This window comes from Trichechus manatus, unplaced genomic scaffold, assembly GCF_000243295.1.
Source record: "Trichechus manatus latirostris isolate Lorelei unplaced genomic scaffold, TriManLat1.0 scaffold00110, whole genome shotgun sequence".
In the NCBI taxonomy this organism is placed as follows: Eukaryota; Metazoa; Chordata; class Mammalia; order Sirenia; family Trichechidae; genus Trichechus; species Trichechus manatus.
The window spans coordinates 7,129,279-7,150,388 of NW_004444046.1; the positions used below are offsets into that span (position 1 = coordinate 7,129,279).

The following is a 21,110-nucleotide window of genomic DNA, read 5'->3' on the forward strand; positions in this document are numbered from 1 at the left end:
GGGTACCTTCCCAAACGATAAAGGGTTTGGCTTATTATGAAGTCTTGTTATTGTTGTTAGTTGCTGTTGAGTTGGCCCTAACTCATGACGTCCACATGTACAGCTGAAGGAAACGCTGTCTGGTCCTGTGCCATCCCCATGATTAGTTGCAGATTGGACTGTTGTGATTCATACAGTTTTCATTGACTGATTTTTGGAAGTAGATCACTAGGTCTTTTCTTCCTAGTCCATATTAGTCCGGAAGCTCCACTGAAACCCGTTCAGTATCGTAGGAACATGCATACCTCCACTGACAGACGGGTGGTGGCTTCACATGAGGTGCATTGGCTGGGAATCAGACAGATTTCAGTCTCCGGCATGGAAGGCAGGAATTCTGCCACTGAACCACCAGTGACCGCTATGAAGTCTTAGAGTTGTCTTGTTGAATGAGTGGAATCTCTTAGGGTCCTTTTGCCTTCAGGCTGTCATTGCATCTTCCCCTGAGTCTCTCTGGTCCCTAATGCCAGAAGGAGATTATTTGAGAGCACATTCATGATTTGGCTTCACGTTCATTTTTGACTTAAATAGAATCAGGAGTTATTATTTGAGGCTTTTTAATGATTTAGTGCAGGGTCAGCAAACATGTTCTGTAAAGGGCAAGATAGTATCTCTGTTCACGTCTACACAGTCTCTGGTGCATATTCTCCATTTTGTTGTTGTTGTTAGGTGCCATCGAGTTGGTTCTGACTCATAGTGAGCCTATGTACAAGAGAACAAAATTTATTTTACAACCCTTTAAAAATGTAAAAACCATTCTTAGTTCATGTTTTGTGCAAAGATAGACTATGGGCCAGCAGTAGTTTTAAGTACCCAAGTTTTCATAAGTAAGAGAGTTTTTCCTTAAAAAATATAACACATGGAGACTTCTCTGGGTTCTGAGATTCATCTCTTATTTCTGACATATATGGAAGGGATATTGATTAAGTAGGATAAAAAATGAATACTTGGTACAGGTAGTCCCCGACTTATGATGGGGTTTTGTTCTGATGACTGTTGAAGTCAGTTCTGACGTAAGTCAAATACTTCTTTTTTTAAAGTTTTCATTATTATTGCCTTTTATTATCAGTATCTTTATAAATCTGATCTTTATGTCTTTGAGGGTTGATTTAAACTTACAGATATATTGTAATACATACATAACATAAGAAATACACAAATCACAAAAAATCACTCTGATGACGAAGAGGAGTTGGACAGTGTTGGCATTTTGTCCAGTTGTGGTAATAACTCCACTTGTGAAAGGGTCTGGATCATCTGGATTATCCCTGGGAATGGGGACGGCGTTTCTAGTCAGAAAAGTGATGAGAGTTGTCTGTATGGTCCTTTTCTTTTTTTCTTCATATATTTCGCGGTAACATCTCACTGCTTACCGATCTGCCTGTTGATTTTAGCAAGGTGATGAGCTTTTGGGTCCATGTTTTCAAGCAACTGAAGCCCTTGATTTAGTTTAGAAAACTAAATCTATACAGCAGTGTTTTGAACAGTAGATCATAAAATTGAACACCTGTGAATGAACATCTGAGAATGATAACATCAGCAAATTATGCGCGGAAACATTGTATGTAGTACATATTACTAACGATAAAATACACAAAACAAAACCCGAAAATGGAAGGTCATAGTGGGATTCATTGTAACTCAAATACATTGTAAGTTAGGGACTACCTGTAATAAGAATATGTTAATATTATGAGCTGTGGACAGTTTAAATATCCTGGAGGACACCCCTTCCCCACCCTTGTCCTGTGACTATTACTCATATTTTTAAAAAGATAATTTTATTTTTAAGAGATTTGATTTTGTATTTATAGTAAATGATGTCCTGGCAGATTTCTGTTATCAAGTATGTTGGAGCAAGTGGCCACATAGCAAGTTCATGCCCAGACGGGGAAGAAAGCAAGACAGGCCTTTGGTTTGCTTTCCAAGTCTTTGTGTTTTACTCATGACGTGGAGAATTTGCTGAAAGTCTAGGTAGAACAGGACATCCTAACCAGTTTTGCTGTTTTTCAGAACCGACAGTTCTGAAAAAACTACATAAGCATTTTATTTTGAAGCCTTATGGGGAGGGATTTAGGGATATCACACTCAACAGGAAGTTTGCTATTTGATTTGCCCTGTCTTTTCTCTGGCTTCCTTTGAAAGATAATACTTGGTGTTCCTCCAAACTGCGGTGGTAACAACATCCATGTGCCCAAAAGCACCTTATGGGAAGAAAGAACCTCTTAGAAGCATCATAAGCTTCATACCTTTGCTGCTGCTGCTCTTGCTGATTATAAAGGTGTTCAGTCACTCCTTGTCTGTTATAAATGGAAATTGGGATATTTCCCATCACTTTTTTTTCTCCAAACCTTTGCAAATTATTTTGGGTGCAAATGCAATTGTGAATAGACAGACATAGCTTCTAGGAAGGCCGTTGGGACCCACTGAATTGTGACTGTTGGACAAAGGCATTTTGTTTAGAAGGCTTGTCCCAAAGTGGTATTGGAGTCTGAAAGAAGGGTCAGCAGCGTCTCGTTCTTTCTACTGTGAACTAATAGGAAAGCTGATGTTTGCTGAGTGGATGGCTGTACTCACTGTCCAAATAGGTCTCTGTTTGCCAACTGTGAACATATTGCTGCCTCTGTGAGGCACTCCATCATGCCTTGAATGGATCCTCTTGTGTTCAGAGTTTTCTGACTCAAAGAGAGGAAGAGAGAAATATTTCTTTCAGACTTCGGCATTCACTGTAGCATCCATAGTCTCATCAGACCTTTAGAAACCAAGCCTGCACCAGAGACGCTTCTTAAGGAGAATGAGAAAGGGCTAGAGAAAAAGGAATAAAGTAAAAGACAGCCCCAGTGAAATGCTTTTATTCTGGCGACTTGTGGCCATGTTTTCATAAATAAACCAGGCCTCCTTGGTAAACAGAGAGACTTGTGAGAATATTCCTGATTTTTCTCCTGAGCAAAATGAAACTCTTTGAGCATTGAGTTTCCAACTCATGGTTCATTTCTGTTCACTTACGTGCACATGCGCACACACCTCCCAAAGCATAATGCATTCATAAACGGGTGATAGAGTTTTGTTCCACCTAGATAATTATTTAAGAAAAAGTTAATTGATATAAAGGAATTTTGATTACTTTATAAAAGCCCTTTCACTTTTAGAATTCTAAGCTTCTTCTATATTAAAGGATGACTATAAAATGGAATTTTTGTGTTGTCCTTTTAGTCATTTACTATACTGTGTAAGTCCACAGTAATAGTACTTTTTTGGCCAGGTCCAGTATTTGCTGCATGTATTAAGGGCCCAGCTCATAGATGAGGCATTCCTTGCAATTACTGATCGTTCTGCCTTAAAGTTTAGAAACTGTGGTTGAGAAAAGAAGAAAACATTGACTGGTAGTGCCATTAAATGGGAACATGGTATGGACAGGAAATTTGTCCATTTTGGTCTGAGTTGTTTATCAAGCGTCTGTAAAGGACTGGGCAAACTTTGCTGGGCATTGTGGGGGAACTGCAGAGAGTTTCCTGTAGTTGATGGGAAGGGTGGAATGCTTTTATGAGTGGAAAAGTAGATTTCCAGGCAGCAATAAACTATATTGCCTAGCCTTAGTCAAAGAGGAATCAACATTGATTAGCCCAGCTGGAGTAAATGATTATTTGGCTTAACCTGATACAGGCTTAAAACTAGAATCACTCTCTTCCTAGCCCCTCACCCCCACTCCCACCCCCTAATCTATGATATTTAACCATTTCTGTTGTATGGATATTACTTCTTACTTGGGAGTACCTGTGCTTGTAGAAAAATCTGGATCTTTAACCTTACTGGTTAAAACTGAAATATATTAGGAATAGTAAGGAAAGAACTGGCAGCCATGCTGTAATAGTAATGATTTCAGCTGATCCATCTAGCATGCTAAGCATGTGGCAGGCAGTCTTCTAATTACTTTACTTATATTAACTTATTTATTCCTTAAACAATCTCTTGTGAGATAGATACTATTCCTATCTTCATTTTATAGATGAGTATACTGAGGCACAGAGTTCAGTATTGTGCCTAAGATCACACAACTGTTAATTGGTGGAGCTTGGAATTGAATCCGGAAGAGCATGGCCCTAGAAACTGTGCCATAACTACTTTACTATGCTTGGCAAATAAACCTCCATTCTCTTTGCAGAGTTTTCTGTTTATCTTTTCTTTATTTCTTGTAGTGTATGTCTTGTATCATGATTTTGGAAAAGTGTATTGAAGTTATTTAAAATCCAAACATTAGGAAGCTGACAAGTAGAGACCGATACGCCTACTCCTCACTTATTGACTATCTTGTTATCCGACATTGTGCATTTATAACAATAGTAAAAAATCTGCTATCCAACTATTTTGTGAATTAATGACGTATGTCTGGTAGTAATGAGTGCTGAGGTGCAAGGCGAAAGTAACACTGGCTGTGATGGATAAGGTTATGTGTCAGCTTGGCTGGATCATGATTCTAAGTGGTTTGGCAGTTATGTAATGATGCAATTTGGTAGTTATGTAATGATGTAATCATCCTCCATTTTGTAATACCTGCTTCCCCCTACCATCTTAATATTCTTACAGCTAGCTGCCAGTTTTTAGCCTTCAGCAGTATTTTCTGGTTAGTTTAGAATTAATATGTAAAAGGCAACCAGGGTATTCATTTGTGTGAAAACTTGAAAACTTTTGTTTGGAGTTACTTTGCATGATATCCACTCAAAAGTGGAAATAGAAATACTTTAAATAGCATTATTAACGCTTGTTCCCCAGTCGTTAAGAATAAATGAACATGGGTGTCAAATAAATAATAGATTTTTCAGGAGAAAAAAATGATCAGAGTACCCTGTGGGTCGGGTTTAATCACTTTTTTGCTTTTGTATAGGTTTTTCTAAGTTAAAATTGTCATTTTGAGAGTGGTGAGGTTAGGAACTTAAAAAATACCTTAGTAAAACTTCAGCATTAGCAATGCTTCTTTTCCCAGAGTCTTAGAGAAAAGTAAACCTACATGTAAATCCTGAGAAGCACAGGCTGGGAGGACACATTAGGTGTTTAAAATCTGAACCTTTATTTCTTCCTTTCTTAGGACTGACGTTCATAATATTGTGATGTGAGCACCTAGAAGCAAAAATAAATAAACAAGTAAATAAAATCAGACGTTGTAATGAAGCACAAATAAAAATGAATCAGACATTTTCCCAAACTGCTGGAGAACAATAGTAATTCTGAGTTTAATTTATGATGCGCTTACAGTAATCATAGATTAGGTGGAAATACTACTGCCCATTGTCAGAAATGGCTTTTTCAAAGCATGAATAATACAAACCAAAACCAAATCCAAATCCATTGCCATCGAGTCAATTCCAACCAAAAAATTGGCATAGCAGCACTTCTGAAAATACCTTGACGGGGTTGGGAGTAGTTGGCAAACAAATGTAGAAGGCGTATGTTATTTGGGTAAAAATATGGTAATACATTTATTTATCTTAAGCTTCTCTTGTATAGCCTTCTCAAAGGGAGGGGGAGTGGGTAGGGGATGTTAGGTAAGTAGGAGGAAAATGGAGAAGATATAGTTTTTTTTTAAGTGGAAGTATTAATTGTTTGTTGTTTATTACACTCCACGAATTAATGAGACTAGCGGGAATGTAGACGTCTTTAAAACATAGAATAAAGCAATTTATTTTACTATATTGAGGTTAAATTTTAGAAAGCACATATATTTGTAAGATTATATAGCATTTTAATGCAAATGAGGTATACTTTGGAGTTCATGGGGATGAGCCGCCCCTTCCTAACACTGTTTTAACTCAGTCTGTAAAGAGATACCAAACTTGTTTTAATTTTTTCACTTTGCCAAAAAGTTGTGCTAAGAGTTCTGTACCAATGGCTGTATGCTCTCAGGATACGTGGGGGCTAGATTCAGGGCTGATCTCGGAAATTGTCTTTTGTTTTACATTTAGTGGGTATTGAGATTTTCAGTGTCTTCAAGGGACAGGAGTGACCTATTTTTTGGTATATTTTGGAGAAGTCCCAGGAAACTCCAAAGTTAGTCTAGAAAATTACTTTGTATTGAATTTAATTGAAATAAAAGAAATGAATCAATTACAGGAATATTGAGTCTACTTGAAGGTACAGTGGATACAAATTTGAAGTTAATGGAGAAAAGGGTAGGATGTATTTATTTAGATGGCCTATTCTCTCATTATACTTTGGAAATTTTGTGCAAGAAAATAATATTGATAGTTTTTAGGACATTAGATGGTAGATTTATGCTGGGTTGTTAATGGAATTATGTGACTATTTTCACCCAACTCTTACATACCCACTGGGCTACATTGGGCCATTGGACATAGCTACAGGTTGGGATTCTGTACTTCCTGGTTTCTTTCAGTTTCTTCCCAAGCCATATATTGTATGTCATGAGTTCTAAGAAGCATATTTCTCCCCATTTTGGCATCTTTTTAATAGGCATACATCTTACAGTTGATTGAATGCCAATTCAACTGATTGAATGCAGCAATTTTTTTCTTTTTCAGTAGCATGTAAAATTACATTGCTTCTTTTTGATGGTATGTCAGATTTGGTGAAATATAGTATTTGTAAAAATATGCCCCTGTGCTACACATAAAAAGATGCATTTTTTTTCTCTCCCTCCATTGGCCATAGTAGGAGTTCTAGCTGGACCTCTAATAAACATAGATGAATTTTATTTTTTTGAATAGGTAATCCTTGTGGGAACTTCCTTAGTTTAGAACCCCATAGCAATGTGATTATACCACAGTAACAGTCCCTGTGAAAAACTTTCTTTCAAAAGGGGAATTTTGCATCTTAAAACAACAAAGTGAAGTAGAAGTAAGCATCTGAGTAAAACGTTTCTAGAATATTTCATGAATTATATTGACACTTTATAAGACAATTCATGACATTTTAACTAAGGTGGAGAGAGTTGTTAGGGTTGTTTGACTTGAGCTGATTCCGACTTCTTCTGAAATAAATTAAGTGTCTTAGAAACTTTTTTGCTAGGTTATAAACTGTTATGATAATTTTTTTTAAAAGTATAACGGCAGTCAGATTATTGACATGTTTCAGTAGAACAAATCAATGTTACAGTCATTTTTTTTTATGGTTTAAGAAGACCTACACGTTAATTTTTCTTAAGAGTCCTGCCATTTTGGAGTGTTATTTTTTTAGTTTTCAGCCAACTGCAAAATGAAAAGATATGCATGTGAATACCCAAATAGTGTGAATGTTTAGAAGAATACAGTAAGATTTTAGGAAAGAAAAATTCTTTTTCTTGGTTTAAGTGTGAGAAACGTCATCAGATGAGAAGTTATTTGCTCTTTGGATGCGTTACCCATATGTAGAATTATTAAATCATTATTTTTATACACATTCTTAGAGAGTTGAGATTTTGTTCCTGACACATTTTTAAAAGTTGGGATTGAAAACTAGAGAGTAGCTTGATTATTTGTTGTCTTGCTTTTTAATGCCTGACTGTTCTGCTGTCACAAAAACTTTTGATTACAGCTACAGATAATGAAACTGTTTCGTATCAGGTGAACTTTATGATTTCGTATTACAGTACACACATACACACCTGAAAATATAACTGTAATATCTAACTGATGACGTGTAATACAATACAATTACTTAACATTATATACGTGTGGAAACATAAGTATTTAAATCCTTCTTATTAACTCCTTTATCAATTAGGTTTGTAAAAAAAAAAGAAAAGAAAAGAAATTTGCTGCATCTTGAGAAAATGAACTCTAAATTTTCTGAAATCTGCCTGTTTGCTAGGGATTTTGTTCAGCTATTCAAGCCTTAAATGAGGAATTAGACTGGATGACCTTTGAAAATCCGCCCCCCACCCCGACCTTGGCTGTCAACTGAAAAAATAGTTTATGAAGATTTCATCAACCGTTCTATTTGCCTCTCCTTAGTTGTATAACTTTTCATATTAAATTAATCACCAGTGACCAGTAATCATATAAATAAATGCAGTAATTGCATAGACTGCTTCTTAATAGAGTGCTTATTATTCTATATTCTATGAAATCCTGTCATTATTTGTTATTGCCATGGAAGTGTAATAATAGTTGCTTTATTGTGACTAAAACTGGAGGGCTGTTTTTAGTCAATTATAGTCATCTTTGTTAGTTGAAATATATTCATTTAAATACCCATTAATTGGTCAAAATATAGAGAACTCTTCTGGTGGTTGGTTGGTGTATTTTTTCTCTCCTTTTCATGTTCACTTTTAAACATTGCGCTGAAATTAAGACTCCGCTAATTTGGCTTTACAGTGACTACAAATGAGATGTGCGTCGAGGATCTTGGATGTGCTTCTTTTTTCTCCCTTTTATTTTATTAATGGTGTTTTTTCTAGATCATATTTCCTGTGACTGGTCCATAGAACACTTGCATCAACATCGAGAGAGAGAGAGAGAGAGAGAGAGAGAGAGTGTGTGTGTGTGTGTGTGTGTGTGTGTGTGTAGTGGGGGAGCAACTTGTGTGTGGGGGGGAAGATTCCAGAGGCCTGGAAATCTGTGATCAAAAGGCTCTAGGAATTCTAATATAACTAAAAATTTGAAAAGCACAGTAGAAAGGATTTTAGGGATTGTCTGCTAACAGCTGTTTTCTAGAATCTGCAAGCATAGACTTACATGACCGTAATACCACGCAGCGTATCACTCTAAAAGGAGTCATAGAAATCTTCACGTTCCTTGCTTTTACTTTGCATTTGATGCATTTGACCTGGACTGTAAAGTGACTTGTCCAAGGCCACACAGACTGGATCCATGTCTCCGCTGAGCTACTTGGTTTTGGTGGGGGAGGGCTGAAGAGAACAGCTTGTAAAAATACTGTTGGAAAGCTGAAGTAGACCAGTGGCCAGCCTCTGGATTCCTATCATGTTTTAATGAGTTGCCACTTTGGATATGATGCATGTGCTATTTACTGCATCACAGGGACAATTGGATAACAATTCAGTAGAGAATAATTTGTTTTTCCAGGTGTGATGGTCTGCCTTGTTTGTAGTCCTCCCTCCCCTCAGTCTACCAGATTATTTTCTCTTCCTGCTTTTTTATTTTTATATTTTTTGTTATAAGTTAGGCATGTCTCTCTAGTCCTGTCCTCTTTTCAAAGAGAGGTTCAGCTTTCTGTCCCAAACCCTTCTTTCTCCTTATTATCCGTTCTCCATTTCTTTCTAGTAGTACATTTTTGTACAGACTGCCTCAGAGATCTGACCTCAGGTTTGTGGCCAGGAAATTTGTTATCAAGTATTTGACATTGTTTTACTCATCTAAAAGTTAGTGCGATCCCTACTAGGCAAGTATGAGGATGACAGTGACTCTCATTTGCCCTCAGGGTCAGGAACGTATGCATATGGGGATTTATAGGTGAAATCAAGGGGAAGAGAAATCACAAAACAAAATAGTTTCTCAAAGGCAGTGATGGAGATAAAGACATGAAAAAGACAAAAATTCCTGTCTTCTTCATGCCCACAGATTAATCTGAGAGGGGTGTTTTGGAACAGGAGGGGTGTAATCCTAAAATTTTGCCTTGAGGGGATTTATGAATTGTTCCTGTTTGTTTATCATGTATATCTATTTGTGGTCATACTGTTGTTTAACTACCCATAATACTATATATGAAAACTGCCTGTTTTGATGTTGAATACCAGTTGGTAATTTTGCCTTCTTCCCCCTACCCCTTCTACCATAATAAGGCCTGCCATTGTTGGCGTACTGGTTAAGAGTTCAGCTGCTAATCAAAAGGTCAGCAGTTCAAATCCTCCAGGCGCTCCTTGGAAGCCTCTGGGGCAGTTCTCCTCTGTCCTGTAGGGTCACTATGAGTCGGAATCAACTCGACGGCAACGAGCTTTGTTTTGTTTTTTTTTTGGTTGTTGTTAGTTGCCTTCGAGTCGATTCTGACTCATGGCGACTCCGTGTGTGTAGAGTAGAACTGCGCCATAAGGTTTTCAAGGCTGTGACCACATCACCAGAACTATCCTCCAAGGTGCCTCTAGTTGGGTTTGAACCTCCAGCCTTTCAGCTAGTAGTTGAGTGCTTAACCATTTGTGCCAGTCTAGTCTTGGCTGTTACCGACTAGCTGATTAGTGGGCTGGGAGTTGGTAGTTGTCTGGATGTAGTAAGTTTAAAATGTATCTGTTCTCTTGAAAAGCTTGTTGTTTTCAGCTTAGGAAAAACAGCAGGGAATCTGCTAGGAGACCTCAGCTGCAGTTCTTTCTGGTATCTGTTCCCTCAAATGTAGACCCTCGGTTTTCATTTGTCCCAGGGCCCCTTACTCAAAGGAGGGTTGATTTTTGAATGTGATATTGTAGCCTGTTCAGTAAAATTGTTCCTGTGGAACCAATGTGCCAGGACTGGAAAGTACAGCCATAAAGCAGTCTGCTGGCCCTCAACAATACCTGTTTCAGCTCATTTTTACAGCTGAGAAAATGGTAGTTCAGGGTGACCCAGCCTCCCACGGTCACTTGGAGGTGTTTCCTGGCCGCCCTTGCTCAAACTTCAAACACTCAGGAGATGGGGGAGTCTAACCTATTTGTAGTTGTTGTTTACTGTCGGTACTTAGCCTGCCTTTTGTTTTTCACATACAGACAAAAAGAGTAAAGCTACCGGCTGTGTAAACAGAGTTGGTCTGTGGGAACCCTCATTTGCTTTTCTGGCCTCCTCCATGTGGTTTGTTAAGGCAGAGGCTAGAACTATAAATTGTGCTAGTCATTTCAAAGCCCATTATTAAGTTCTAGCCACCAGACAACTTAGAGGATTTTTATTAGCTGTCAAAACACCTTTGTAAAATCAAGTCAGTTTCAGAAGATTGCTGGTCCTTGGTTCAGAGAACAGCTTTCAACCTGATACTGGCATGATCATGAGTGAGCGAGCCGTGTTCTCAATTGGAGAGCAAATGGCATAGGGTACATAACTTGTGACTTGTATGTTATGGAAAGTTTTATTCATTTTTTTTCCATTCCCATAACCGTTTGATTTTTGTTAATTGTTTTATTCCATGAATCCCAGCCATTTCTGTCTTGCCTTTGAATTCGAGGTACATGAGTTAGAAGAACTCAGCTAGGAAACCATGTGGGGATGTTGTCAATAAAAGGCCTTTCAGAATGTTGTTAAAGTCTTTTCCTTTACGTCAAGCAAGGGCAGCTGAAGAACCAGTCTTGAAAACAGTTGACAGGGATCCTCTGGTTTGCTTTGTAAACCTCGTTAGAGCAATAAGTAATTGAACTCGTCTAAATATATTAAATAACGATATGTTGGTAAAGTTACACATTATTATTATTATTATATTTAGTACAGCTTTTCAGGGTGATGTTTTGAATGTTCTTTTAACAAATAATGTAAAATAGAGCTTGTGAGGAATGCAGTCACATTTTGTTGTCTGGTTAATAATTTCAGAACTGTTTTCAAACCTGCCCCTGTAGAGCATGACCTTGGAGTTGTAAATTGGAGCACAAATAAAATTGAATGTGTAGGTTTGCTCCTGAGTTCTTCATGGAGTTGTTATGAGATACATGCATGCTTTCCCTGTCTTTTACTCAATGTTCTACCCTTCCTGAGAGAAAAGAGCCTTGTGGCCAGGCGAATGGGGTGAGAGTGGGGTCTGGGGAGGGAGAGTGGACAAGATTTTATTCATTCCTTTTCCCTTTTCATACCTCATAATGAAAGCAGAGACAACTGGTGAGAGAATGACAGTTTTTACAACCCATTTAAAATATTCAAGGCCACAGTAAACGAGTTCAGCCCTGTTCCTGTTGGCACGTTACCTTAGTTGCTTTCCCTGCCATTGTCCTTTAATGAACTGTTCCTTACAAAATTAGTACATTTTATTATTACTAAAATATCAATCTCTGTTTTAGTTCAGGATGTTTAAAATGAAATTTGAAATACTGTTATCCTCATGAGGAGAATTTAGGGAAATTTTTACCCTCAGTAAGACTATCTGGAAGGCTCTGCTGAAAATTATGCTTGAAAATCCTCACAACTAGGCTAATAAATAGCATCATGGTAAACAGTGAAGAAATAGAACTTGTCAAGGATTTCATTCTACTTAAATCAACAGTCAACGCCCATGGAAGCAGCAGTCAAGAAATGAAACAATATATTACATTGAGAAAATCTGCGGCAAAAGACCTCTTTAAAATCTTAAAATAAAGATGTCACTTTGATGACTAAGGTGTGCCTGACTCAAGGCATGGTAGGTGTTTTCAGCCACCTCATATGCATACGAGAGCTGGACAGTGAAAAAAAAAAGACTGAAGAATTGAGGCACTTGAATTGTGGTTTTGGTGAAGAATATTGAATGTATCATGGACTGCCAGAAGAACAAACAAATTTGTCTTGAAAAAAGTACAGCCAGAATGCTCTTTAGAAGCGAGGATGGCGAGGCTTTGTCTCACTTACTTCGGACGTGTCAGAAGGAGGGGCCAATTCCTGGAGAAGGAAGGACATGATGCTTGGTGAAGTAGAGCATCAACAAAAAAGAGGGAGAGCCTCAGTGAGATGGATTGACACAGTGGCTGCAACAATGGGTTCAAGCATAGCAATGATTGTAAGGCTGGCGCAGGACCGGGCAGCGTTTCGTTTCATTCTGTTACATGTAAGGTCGCTATGAGTAGAAGCTGACTCAGTGGCACCTAACAACAACAACAAATTTCTGCTCACCTTTCCTGGTAACTCCCTCTTGAATTTGTTATTAGCTGGAATACCACTAGTTAGGTGAAATGTGTCCTGTTTACTCCCCATGATAAAGCTGTGACAGGCTGTCTGATGCCCTTGATGAGCATAAGAGACAATGAGCTGGGAATGATTTAAAGGCCTTGAAGTGTTTCATGCCCCTTCTGATGCCTTTCTTTTAATTTTGTGTTAATATTTGCAGGCACTTTTCTTTGTAAAATATCAGAAGCCCTTTCTTAGCATCACTGAGTTTTGTTGGTATCATTCCTCAGAGCTTGGAGATTTCAGAGGTCCTTGCTTAAGTATGTATAAGCATATCCATGGATTGGATTGTCTGCCATTCCAAACCTAACCATTAAAAACCAAAGCAAAGAAAGACTGAATCTTACTATTCATTTAAATAAGTTTAAATTGACAAGGTTGTACTGAATATTTTTCATTTGTAGACTGGGTAAATTATATTACTATTGGATAGCATGATACAACTTAACTTGAAGAGCAGGCCCTCAAGAGAACCAGCTTCAGCATAAGGTCAGATGTAGGAACCTGCTGTTTTGTTTGGTTTGATTTTCCCCCCAAAGATCAACTTCTTGAACCTTTCGTCTTAAGTCTTAATTCTTTAATCATTTCTGTTTCTAGACTGTACTTTCTCCAGATGCTCATGCTGCTTGAGATGTCTGGGCTATGTGCCTGTGACTCCATGCTGAGATACATCGTTGCTGTCACAGAAACCTCAGGCCAAAAGCAGGACCCAGAGCCCATCTCCTGTCCCACCCACGGGGCAACAAAGTGCACCTGTGCATTATTCATTCTGCATGCCATTCTCTCCATAATTAAGAACAGAAATGCACATTCTCTTCAATGTCATTGTGTCCTTGGCGTCCTGCACGGGGTCTGGCAACTAGAACAGGTTCAGCAAAGGTTTGTTGAACTGAACAAAGCAACAAACAAAAACCCTAAGACAAGCAGTTAAAGGATGTGTCACAGGCGCCTCTCTTGATACCTAGCATCTTTGGCCATTTTAGGGCTTACATTTTGTAGCTCTGAATTTAAATCAAGCTCCTTTTAAAACTACGTTAGGTCATTTTAGTTAAAGTTGGTGGCAATGAATGTCACCAACTTTTCATTGCCAGTGGCTGAGAGTTTTCAATATGCTCCCCCACCCCACCCTTGGCCAGTTGTTGTTGTCCAGCTCCCAGGCTCTTTGCCTCTAATAAAAACAATTGCTGCTCCTTATGTCATAGTTTGTTGTTTATATATCTGCTCTTTTCCAGTTGATTGTAAAATCCTCTGCGTGACTTTTAATTCCTTAGAACATCTGCTCAGTAAGTGTTTGTTGAATTGAATTCAATAGAGTATTAACTAGTATAGCATTATCTATCTACACAGTATGTATATAGATGTTATTAACAAGTAAGCCTTCAAGCAACTTGATAAAGTAAATTGGGTAGGTATCTCAATTTTATTGAAGGAAAAATTGGGATTTACTGAGTTTAAATCTTACGTGAGAATTAAACCTGAGTCTCCCTACTCCTAATGTCCTTTTAACAGCTAAGTAGCAAAACAAGTTCAAAGAGGAGTATGTGGAAGGAAAGACTTGGATTTCAAATTGGCAAGACAGATTTGTTATCTCATGCAGCACTTTTGTTTGTGTTTTCAAGTGGCTAAAAGATAATGTGGTGGTGACCCATTATTTATGAGTTCTAAGAGCAACTCACTCACTTTTGGTCCTTGGTGTAGTGTTTTACTTCAGGAAAATTCCAGCAGGAAGGTTTAGTCTTTGGGCAATTTGTTGTTATGCTCACTTGGTACTTTTAAGGACAGTGGCTGAGCCAGGCTAGAAATTCTTGTAATAAATCCAATGTCAAAGAGATGTAGGGTATTGACTTTCAAGAAGAGCTGGTCCTTTGGTTTAAAGATGCTTCAGGACATTTTGTAAGTTAGGCAAGCCCAACTTTCTAAGGTTTCCTAGAAGCTCGGGAAAGATAACAGGTAATTTTGGGGGAGAAGTGTAGGGCTAGGATTAGGAATGGGGAAGTAGACAACGATGGGAAAGCAACCATCCTTCCCTTTTTCCTATTTAAAAAATAATCATAATTCACATATTTTGAATAATATATTACATTTTCAAAAGGAGGATACCATTTCCAAGCTAGAAGATAGAAACATTTTAAAAGAAAAAATTGTGAAGAGCAAAAGAACTAACTCATTTGTAACCAAGGCTTCGAATATTTGTTCTGGTTTGAACCCCTGCTGAGAATTTGCATTTCTGACAAGTTACCAGGTAATGCTAATGCTGCTGGTTAGGGACCAATTCTGAGAACCACTGGTAGAGCAGTGGTTCTCAAGATTTTATTATACGAAAGAATCACGTGGGGATCTTGTTAAACTGTAGATTCTCATTCAGTATATCTGGGGTGGAAATGCAAATTCTCAGCAGGGGTTCCAACCAGAATGAACTAGTTTAAAGTCTTGTTTGTAACCATATAATTCTTCATTTAAGGAGCTGTGGTGATGCAAAGTTTAAGTGCTTGGCTTCGAACCCAAAGGTTGGCGGTTTGACCCCACCCAGTGTCTCCACCGGAGAAAGACCTGGTGATCTGCTCCTGTAAAGATTACAGCCTAGGAAATGCTATGGGGCAGTTCCGTTCTGTCACATGGCTTTTGCTGTGAGTCGAAAATCGACTTGACGGTCCTAACAACCACAATAATTCTCCATTTGGCCTCTGTGGTAAATGATTACACTACATTAACTTTGCTCATACAGTATTTTTCTTCTAGTTGCACAATGTTAAAGTTATTTTTTAAATTCTAAGGAACTAAGGAATAAGGAACTCTGTTGGTGCAGTTGTTAAGTGCTGGGCTGCTAACCGAAAAGTGTGAACCTACCAGCCGCTGCTGTAGTGGTCTGCTTCTGTAAAGTTTACAGCTTTGAAAACCTTATGGGACGGTTCTACTCAGTCCTGTACAATTACTGTGAGTCACAGCCGACTCAGTGGTAGCGGGGTTTACAGGTCCAGGCACTGTGCTACGTACTTAATATGTGTTACATCTTCCAATCCTCGAAAGAGCCCTTCAGAGTAGTTGCTGTTATCCCTTTTTGTAGGCCAGAGAGGTTTTAGGTAACTTGCCCAGGGTCAAGCTAGAAAGTGACAGAGCCCAGATTCAAACCTAGACCTGCCTCCTTAGCTCCAAAGCCATTCTTCTCTGACTTAACTCCAGTCTCTGCTCTTCCTAGTCTGTTTTCCTCTCTGGCAGGCTGCCTCTGGGAAAATGAGGTTGGACACACCAGCGTGCCTTCATCATTTTACTGTAGCCAGAGAATTGTGCCGCCTATCTCCAGCTTCTGTATTAATATTACACCTTGATGGAAAGTGACTTTGCAACAGTAATTTTAAAGAACAACAGATCTTACCAAGGAAAGTAAAATTAGAAACAATACTGGGCTAAAAACGGGAAGAACTGAATTGTGGTTGCTGATGTTCCATTACCTGCCTGTTATTACTGGGGTTGGTCGGTTTGTTTCTGGGCCTCAGTTTCCTTTTTTGTAGAACAGTGAGTCGTCTTAAATTCCTAAGAGGCTTGTTACTGCTCAGTTTTGTAATTACTAACACTTCCACAGGATGATACTCTTTTTAAAAATCTCTCTAGATTTAGACGGTGCCTGAAATGCCTCCTTGTGTTTATTTGTTGATATGTGTTATCCCCGTAATTGCACCATCAGTTCCTCGAGGGCAGACAGTGCATCTTGCTGATCTTCGCTAGCATAGAGTCTGGAAATAGCGTCTTCCTAAATATGAATGTTCATGGAATGAAGATGTGCTATAGGAGATTTATACTCAGTTGCTTTTTGTTACCTTATTAGTAATCACAGTTTTACTGTTACCTTTCCTTGGTTAGGTGCTTATCCTTTTTTAACCAAGTAAGTCAGGTTCTCAAAGTGTGGTCTCTGGACCAGCATTATTCAGCTCACCTAGGAATTGTTAGAAATGCAATTATTGGGACCCTCCCTAGACCACCTGATTCTGAAACTGGAAAGTAGGGCCCCGTAGTCTATAGTTTAACAAGCTCTTCCGGTGATTCTGATGAACACTAACTTTGAGAATTACTGCACTAGAGGGCAGAACCTGTAACTTTATTCTCTTTGTATTCCTTTTAGTTCCCTTGTGGGATTAATTGATTTTGAATTGAATTTAAAAAAAAAAAAAAATGTCAAGGCTCCCCAGAGTGCCTTATTCTCTTTGTATTCCTTTTAGTTCCCTTGTGGGATTAATTGATTTTGAATTGAATTTAAAAAAAAAAATGTCAAGGCTCGCCAGAGTGCCTGCCTAATCTCTTACCGTGTCTGAGTCTTGAGTGACCATGAATAACAGGAGATTCATTCTTAGGCCTACATCATCTCATCAGAAGACCTCTCATTTTGCATTCATTCGTAGACCCGCAGCAAACAGCTCAAGTGTGCTTTTATTTAGACTGTTTTTTCTGATAATTACTTTTACCTTAATTATCTGCCTACCTATTAGCTCTGGCCTTATTCTTATGGCTACTTCTGCCAACCCAGTCCCTCTTCTTTGGCTACTTATACAGACTCGAGGACCACTTTTATAGAGTATACTGGTTTTTATCACATTATTATTTCACGTTTGCTTCATTTTTCTCATTAGTTTTATTTTATCTTGTTATATTGTAATCTCAGCCCCCTTACATCCCTTTTGAGCAAGATGATATATAGGTTAATGAGAATGTAATCTGTTGTTGCTAAGGGCTGTTGTTGAGTAACAGCTATCTGGGCACACAAGGACGAGTTTATAGATAAGCACAGTAATTCTTTTTTTTTTTTTACTACCTGTTTACCTGTTGTGAATACTCAGCTTATAAAAGTACCATTGAAAAATATTGGAAAGTATAGTGTAATTAATCATTGACAGCTGGTCTTATTTCAAAGGCTAGTTCAAATCATTTACATCCCGATTCCCAGTTTCCCCCACTTTTGGATTTGTTTATTCACCTTCAGTCATCTAGTTAACTCTGCCCCCAGAATGGGTAAATGATCTGAATTATAGCATCAGTTCCCACCAAAGCAAGAGGTGTCTAAACGCGTGAGCTGGGGGATCACTGGTAGGTGGGAAGGAGCACAGGGTGAGACAGAACAGCCTGGGAGCCTCAATAGAGCTTAGGAGCTCTCCATGAGCTCGTGGGTGGTTGTGGACTGCAGTGTTGCTGGGCTTTCCTTTAGTCTCTGATAAAGTCATAGGATCATTGCATGAATTACAGTTGATTGAATAATTAAGCTGCCCTATAACTTTTCTGGTTCAAGGTTTGCTATAAGTAAATGAAAAATCAATTCATTAACAGATGAATTGCATATGCAGTTAAAAACTTTTCATGCTATAGACCAACCATAGTTGTTCTTGTGTTTCACATTTTGCTCAGGGGACCTAGGAATTCTGGAAAGTACGGTTCATAGCCTAAAACCTGAAATCGATAACGTTTCCCAAGACATTTTTTTTCCCCATAGGATTCTTGGCTCTTAGCAAACATTTTCTTCCTACTTCTTGAAATTGGCTTGTGACTTTTTCATCTGTCTGTGAAAGAGTTCATGTGGTCTCTAGTTGAGCTTCTTAATTATTTTCTCAAAAATAATACTCTGCTCACTGGTAGTTATTTTGGAAGTGTATGTTTGTATATTTTTGTCTTCAAACTATCTAAATTTATGTGCACATGTATCTGCATAGACCTGTTTACCTGTATGTAGCTAGTGTGTTGAGGTGCCCTGGTGGTGCAGTGGTCAGGCACTTGTCTGCTAATCCAAAGGTCAGTGGTTCGAATTCACCAGCAGCTCTGCAGGAGAAAGATGTGGCAGTTTGCTTCCATAAAGATTACAGCCTTGGGAACGCTATGGGGCAGTCCTACCCCATCCTACAGGTTTGCTATGACTCGGAATGGACTCGATGCTAGAGGGTTTGGTTTGGTTTAACCAGTGTGTTTAATTAAAGAGGGTTCTGGACACTTTAAGAGATTTAAATTTTTTTTTTCCAAAAATTTAATAGTCTGTTGATTTCCCAGTAAAGTTGAGGAAATTAGCCTTGGGAGAAGATCATGTGGCTTTTTTTTTCTGCGCGAGGAGGGGACTGTTATATAGCCAGTGTTGGCAGTTCGAACAAGAAAGGAACCATTTGTTACCATATTCTAAGGGCTGTATCCTTTAAGTCTTGTGTGTCTTATCTGTATCAATTAATAAAAACAAAAGGAACCTGGTCCTAGAAGCATAGGGAGGGAAGTTTGTGTTTTAATCAGTGGAGGATTTACAGTAATATCAGAACATTCTCAAACACAGACAGCTGCTCAGAGGCAGTAAACTCATCAATAGCAAGATAAGCGCAGGGAGACAATACCTTTTCTCATGCTAGCATTGCCTATGGGATTTTATTTTGCAAACTTAAACTCCTGAATGCCTGAGGATGCAATGGTTTATTTCAGAAAGCAGAGGAACCTTGGAGCTCCAAGGCATGCAGTTAAGTTTTGGAAGCCATTGCTGTATATTTGCAATGCCCTTTAAAAGAATTTTGATGACAGCGACAAAGAGGTATGGGGAGTAAGCATGTTAAAGTCATTTGGCTACTCTTGAAATCGAGGTTGGGAAGAAAACATTTTCTAGCTGTAAATCACTTACTTGTCCTACATACTTTAAAGCATTTTACACAAATGACTTTAACAGTTTTAGGGGTCATGCCTGGGGTTAAGAGCCTGTTTGCATGGTATACATTTTGGTGATTAAAAACCAATACTTTTATTGAGGTGGTAGCATTTCTGTTCACTTTCTGTACTATGAAATGTTAGATTTTTACCTGAGGAAGGTTTGTTGCCTCTTAAGTCAGTATTTTACAAGGTGTATACTTGCTGATTTTACAGGGACATACAATTCTAAAAAAATTTTCTTAGTAGTTAAAATGTAATTATAACAAACCAATGAAAAGCTGTAAGTAAAATTAAAAACAAATTTAAAGAATAATGTGATGATCACTAGCATATTAATGAGTGATTATCATGTCAGGCATTGCTCTGTTATCAAATTTAATTCTAACCCCTCCTATGAGGTTGGAATTATATATTATTCTCATTTATTTCTGTTGAGAAAAATGAGGCTCAGAGAGGCTAAGTGAATTCTCTAAGATTACACAGCAGGTATGAATAGAGAGCAGAACCCATACTTTTAATGCTTGTTCCACAGAGCTTAATGCAGTGTCCCTTGGATTTCATAGATAGTGTTCAAGCTAAGGCTGAAAGGGTTGTCTATGATTTTTTTTAAAGTGAGTCAATTCACATAAAAATACAGTTGATTCTTATTGTTTGTTGTTGTATGTTCCATAAAGTCACCACAAACACTAAATTAGTGACTTTTGAACTGTTGTTCTTAGGGAAAATCCAGGATTAGTTTCCTGCAAGCCTCTGGTTGTAATTTTTTCATCAGCTGATTAATACATAACCTTGTTTCATGTGTGTTTCTGTTGAAACACGCCTTATTTAATATATATTGTTAATTCATTAACACCGAACTCATGCCCAGCAGCACTCTAAGTCATGCCTGAAGGAAGTTTATCTAACGCACATATTTTCTCCATAAGGCACATCGCAACTTTCTTGGGATTGACGTTAGATAACACTTCAGCACTCCCCTTGGGGGCCATTTTAAATAGTGAGATCACCAAGAAAAACCCCGAAAGGTGAAAAACGTGACACTGCATAGACTGCAAAAAGGATACCTGTTTACAGTATGAAGCTGAAACAAGAAGGTACAGTGTTGCCTTGTTTGACCTCAGCTGGGAGTGTGCACATCGGACAACTCAAATTTTTTGTGTCTGTGCATGTGTTCACAAATGACTCTGAAAGTGCTGCTCATATTGGTTTCGGGGTTACAAATAAATTTGGGTGAGTAGGCAAGTTCGTAAATATGTACTCTGCGGAGAGGATTGACTCTATAAGTGAATACCTAAACTTCTTGTTGTCTGTGGCAAAAATGCTGAAGCTGACGAGAAGGATGAGTTTAGAAATCAGTACCTTCAGTGATCGGTAGATGTATTTGAATCATACTTAAAAAATAGTATGGTATCATGCAATTACCTATTATGCCACTCTTTTCTTTTGTTTTAAAGTATTGCCAGTATGTTCGAGTGCGAGACACCACTGTGGTTTTGTATATGCATAGAAGGTATCAGATATATTGTTCGTGAAGTTGCAGGAAGCTCTAGTCATTTGGAATATTACATGGATATTATGTGTCTTCTCTGTCTCACTCCTGTTTTTTCCTGTATCTGCTGACTGTGTCCCTGTGCCCCATCCCCACCCCTCCTCTCCTGTGAGTTTGTC

The 21,110-nt window shown here is 38.3% G+C and overlaps 1 protein-coding gene across 13 annotated transcripts in view; it reads left to right on the forward strand.

Moving 5' to 3' along the window:
* Positions 1-21,110, forward strand: part of FNDC3B (fibronectin type III domain containing 3B) — a 401,489-nt gene that overhangs the window by 178,460 nt on the left and 201,919 nt on the right. Inside the window, exon 1 of one of the 13 annotated variants that reach the window (XM_023737944.1) lies at positions 15,396-15,412. The exons of 11 other annotated variants lie outside the window; for them this stretch is intronic. Coding sequence is in view for 1 of the 2 variants with exons in the window: in XM_023737941.1 (XP_023593709.1) it covers positions 20,518-20,536 (19 nt within the window). In the remaining variant the exon portion in view is untranslated. Of the gene's footprint in view, positions 1-15,395; positions 15,413-16,969; positions 20,537-21,110 lie in introns of those variants that run through there. One more of the 13 variants, XM_023737941.1, reaches the window with a different exon arrangement.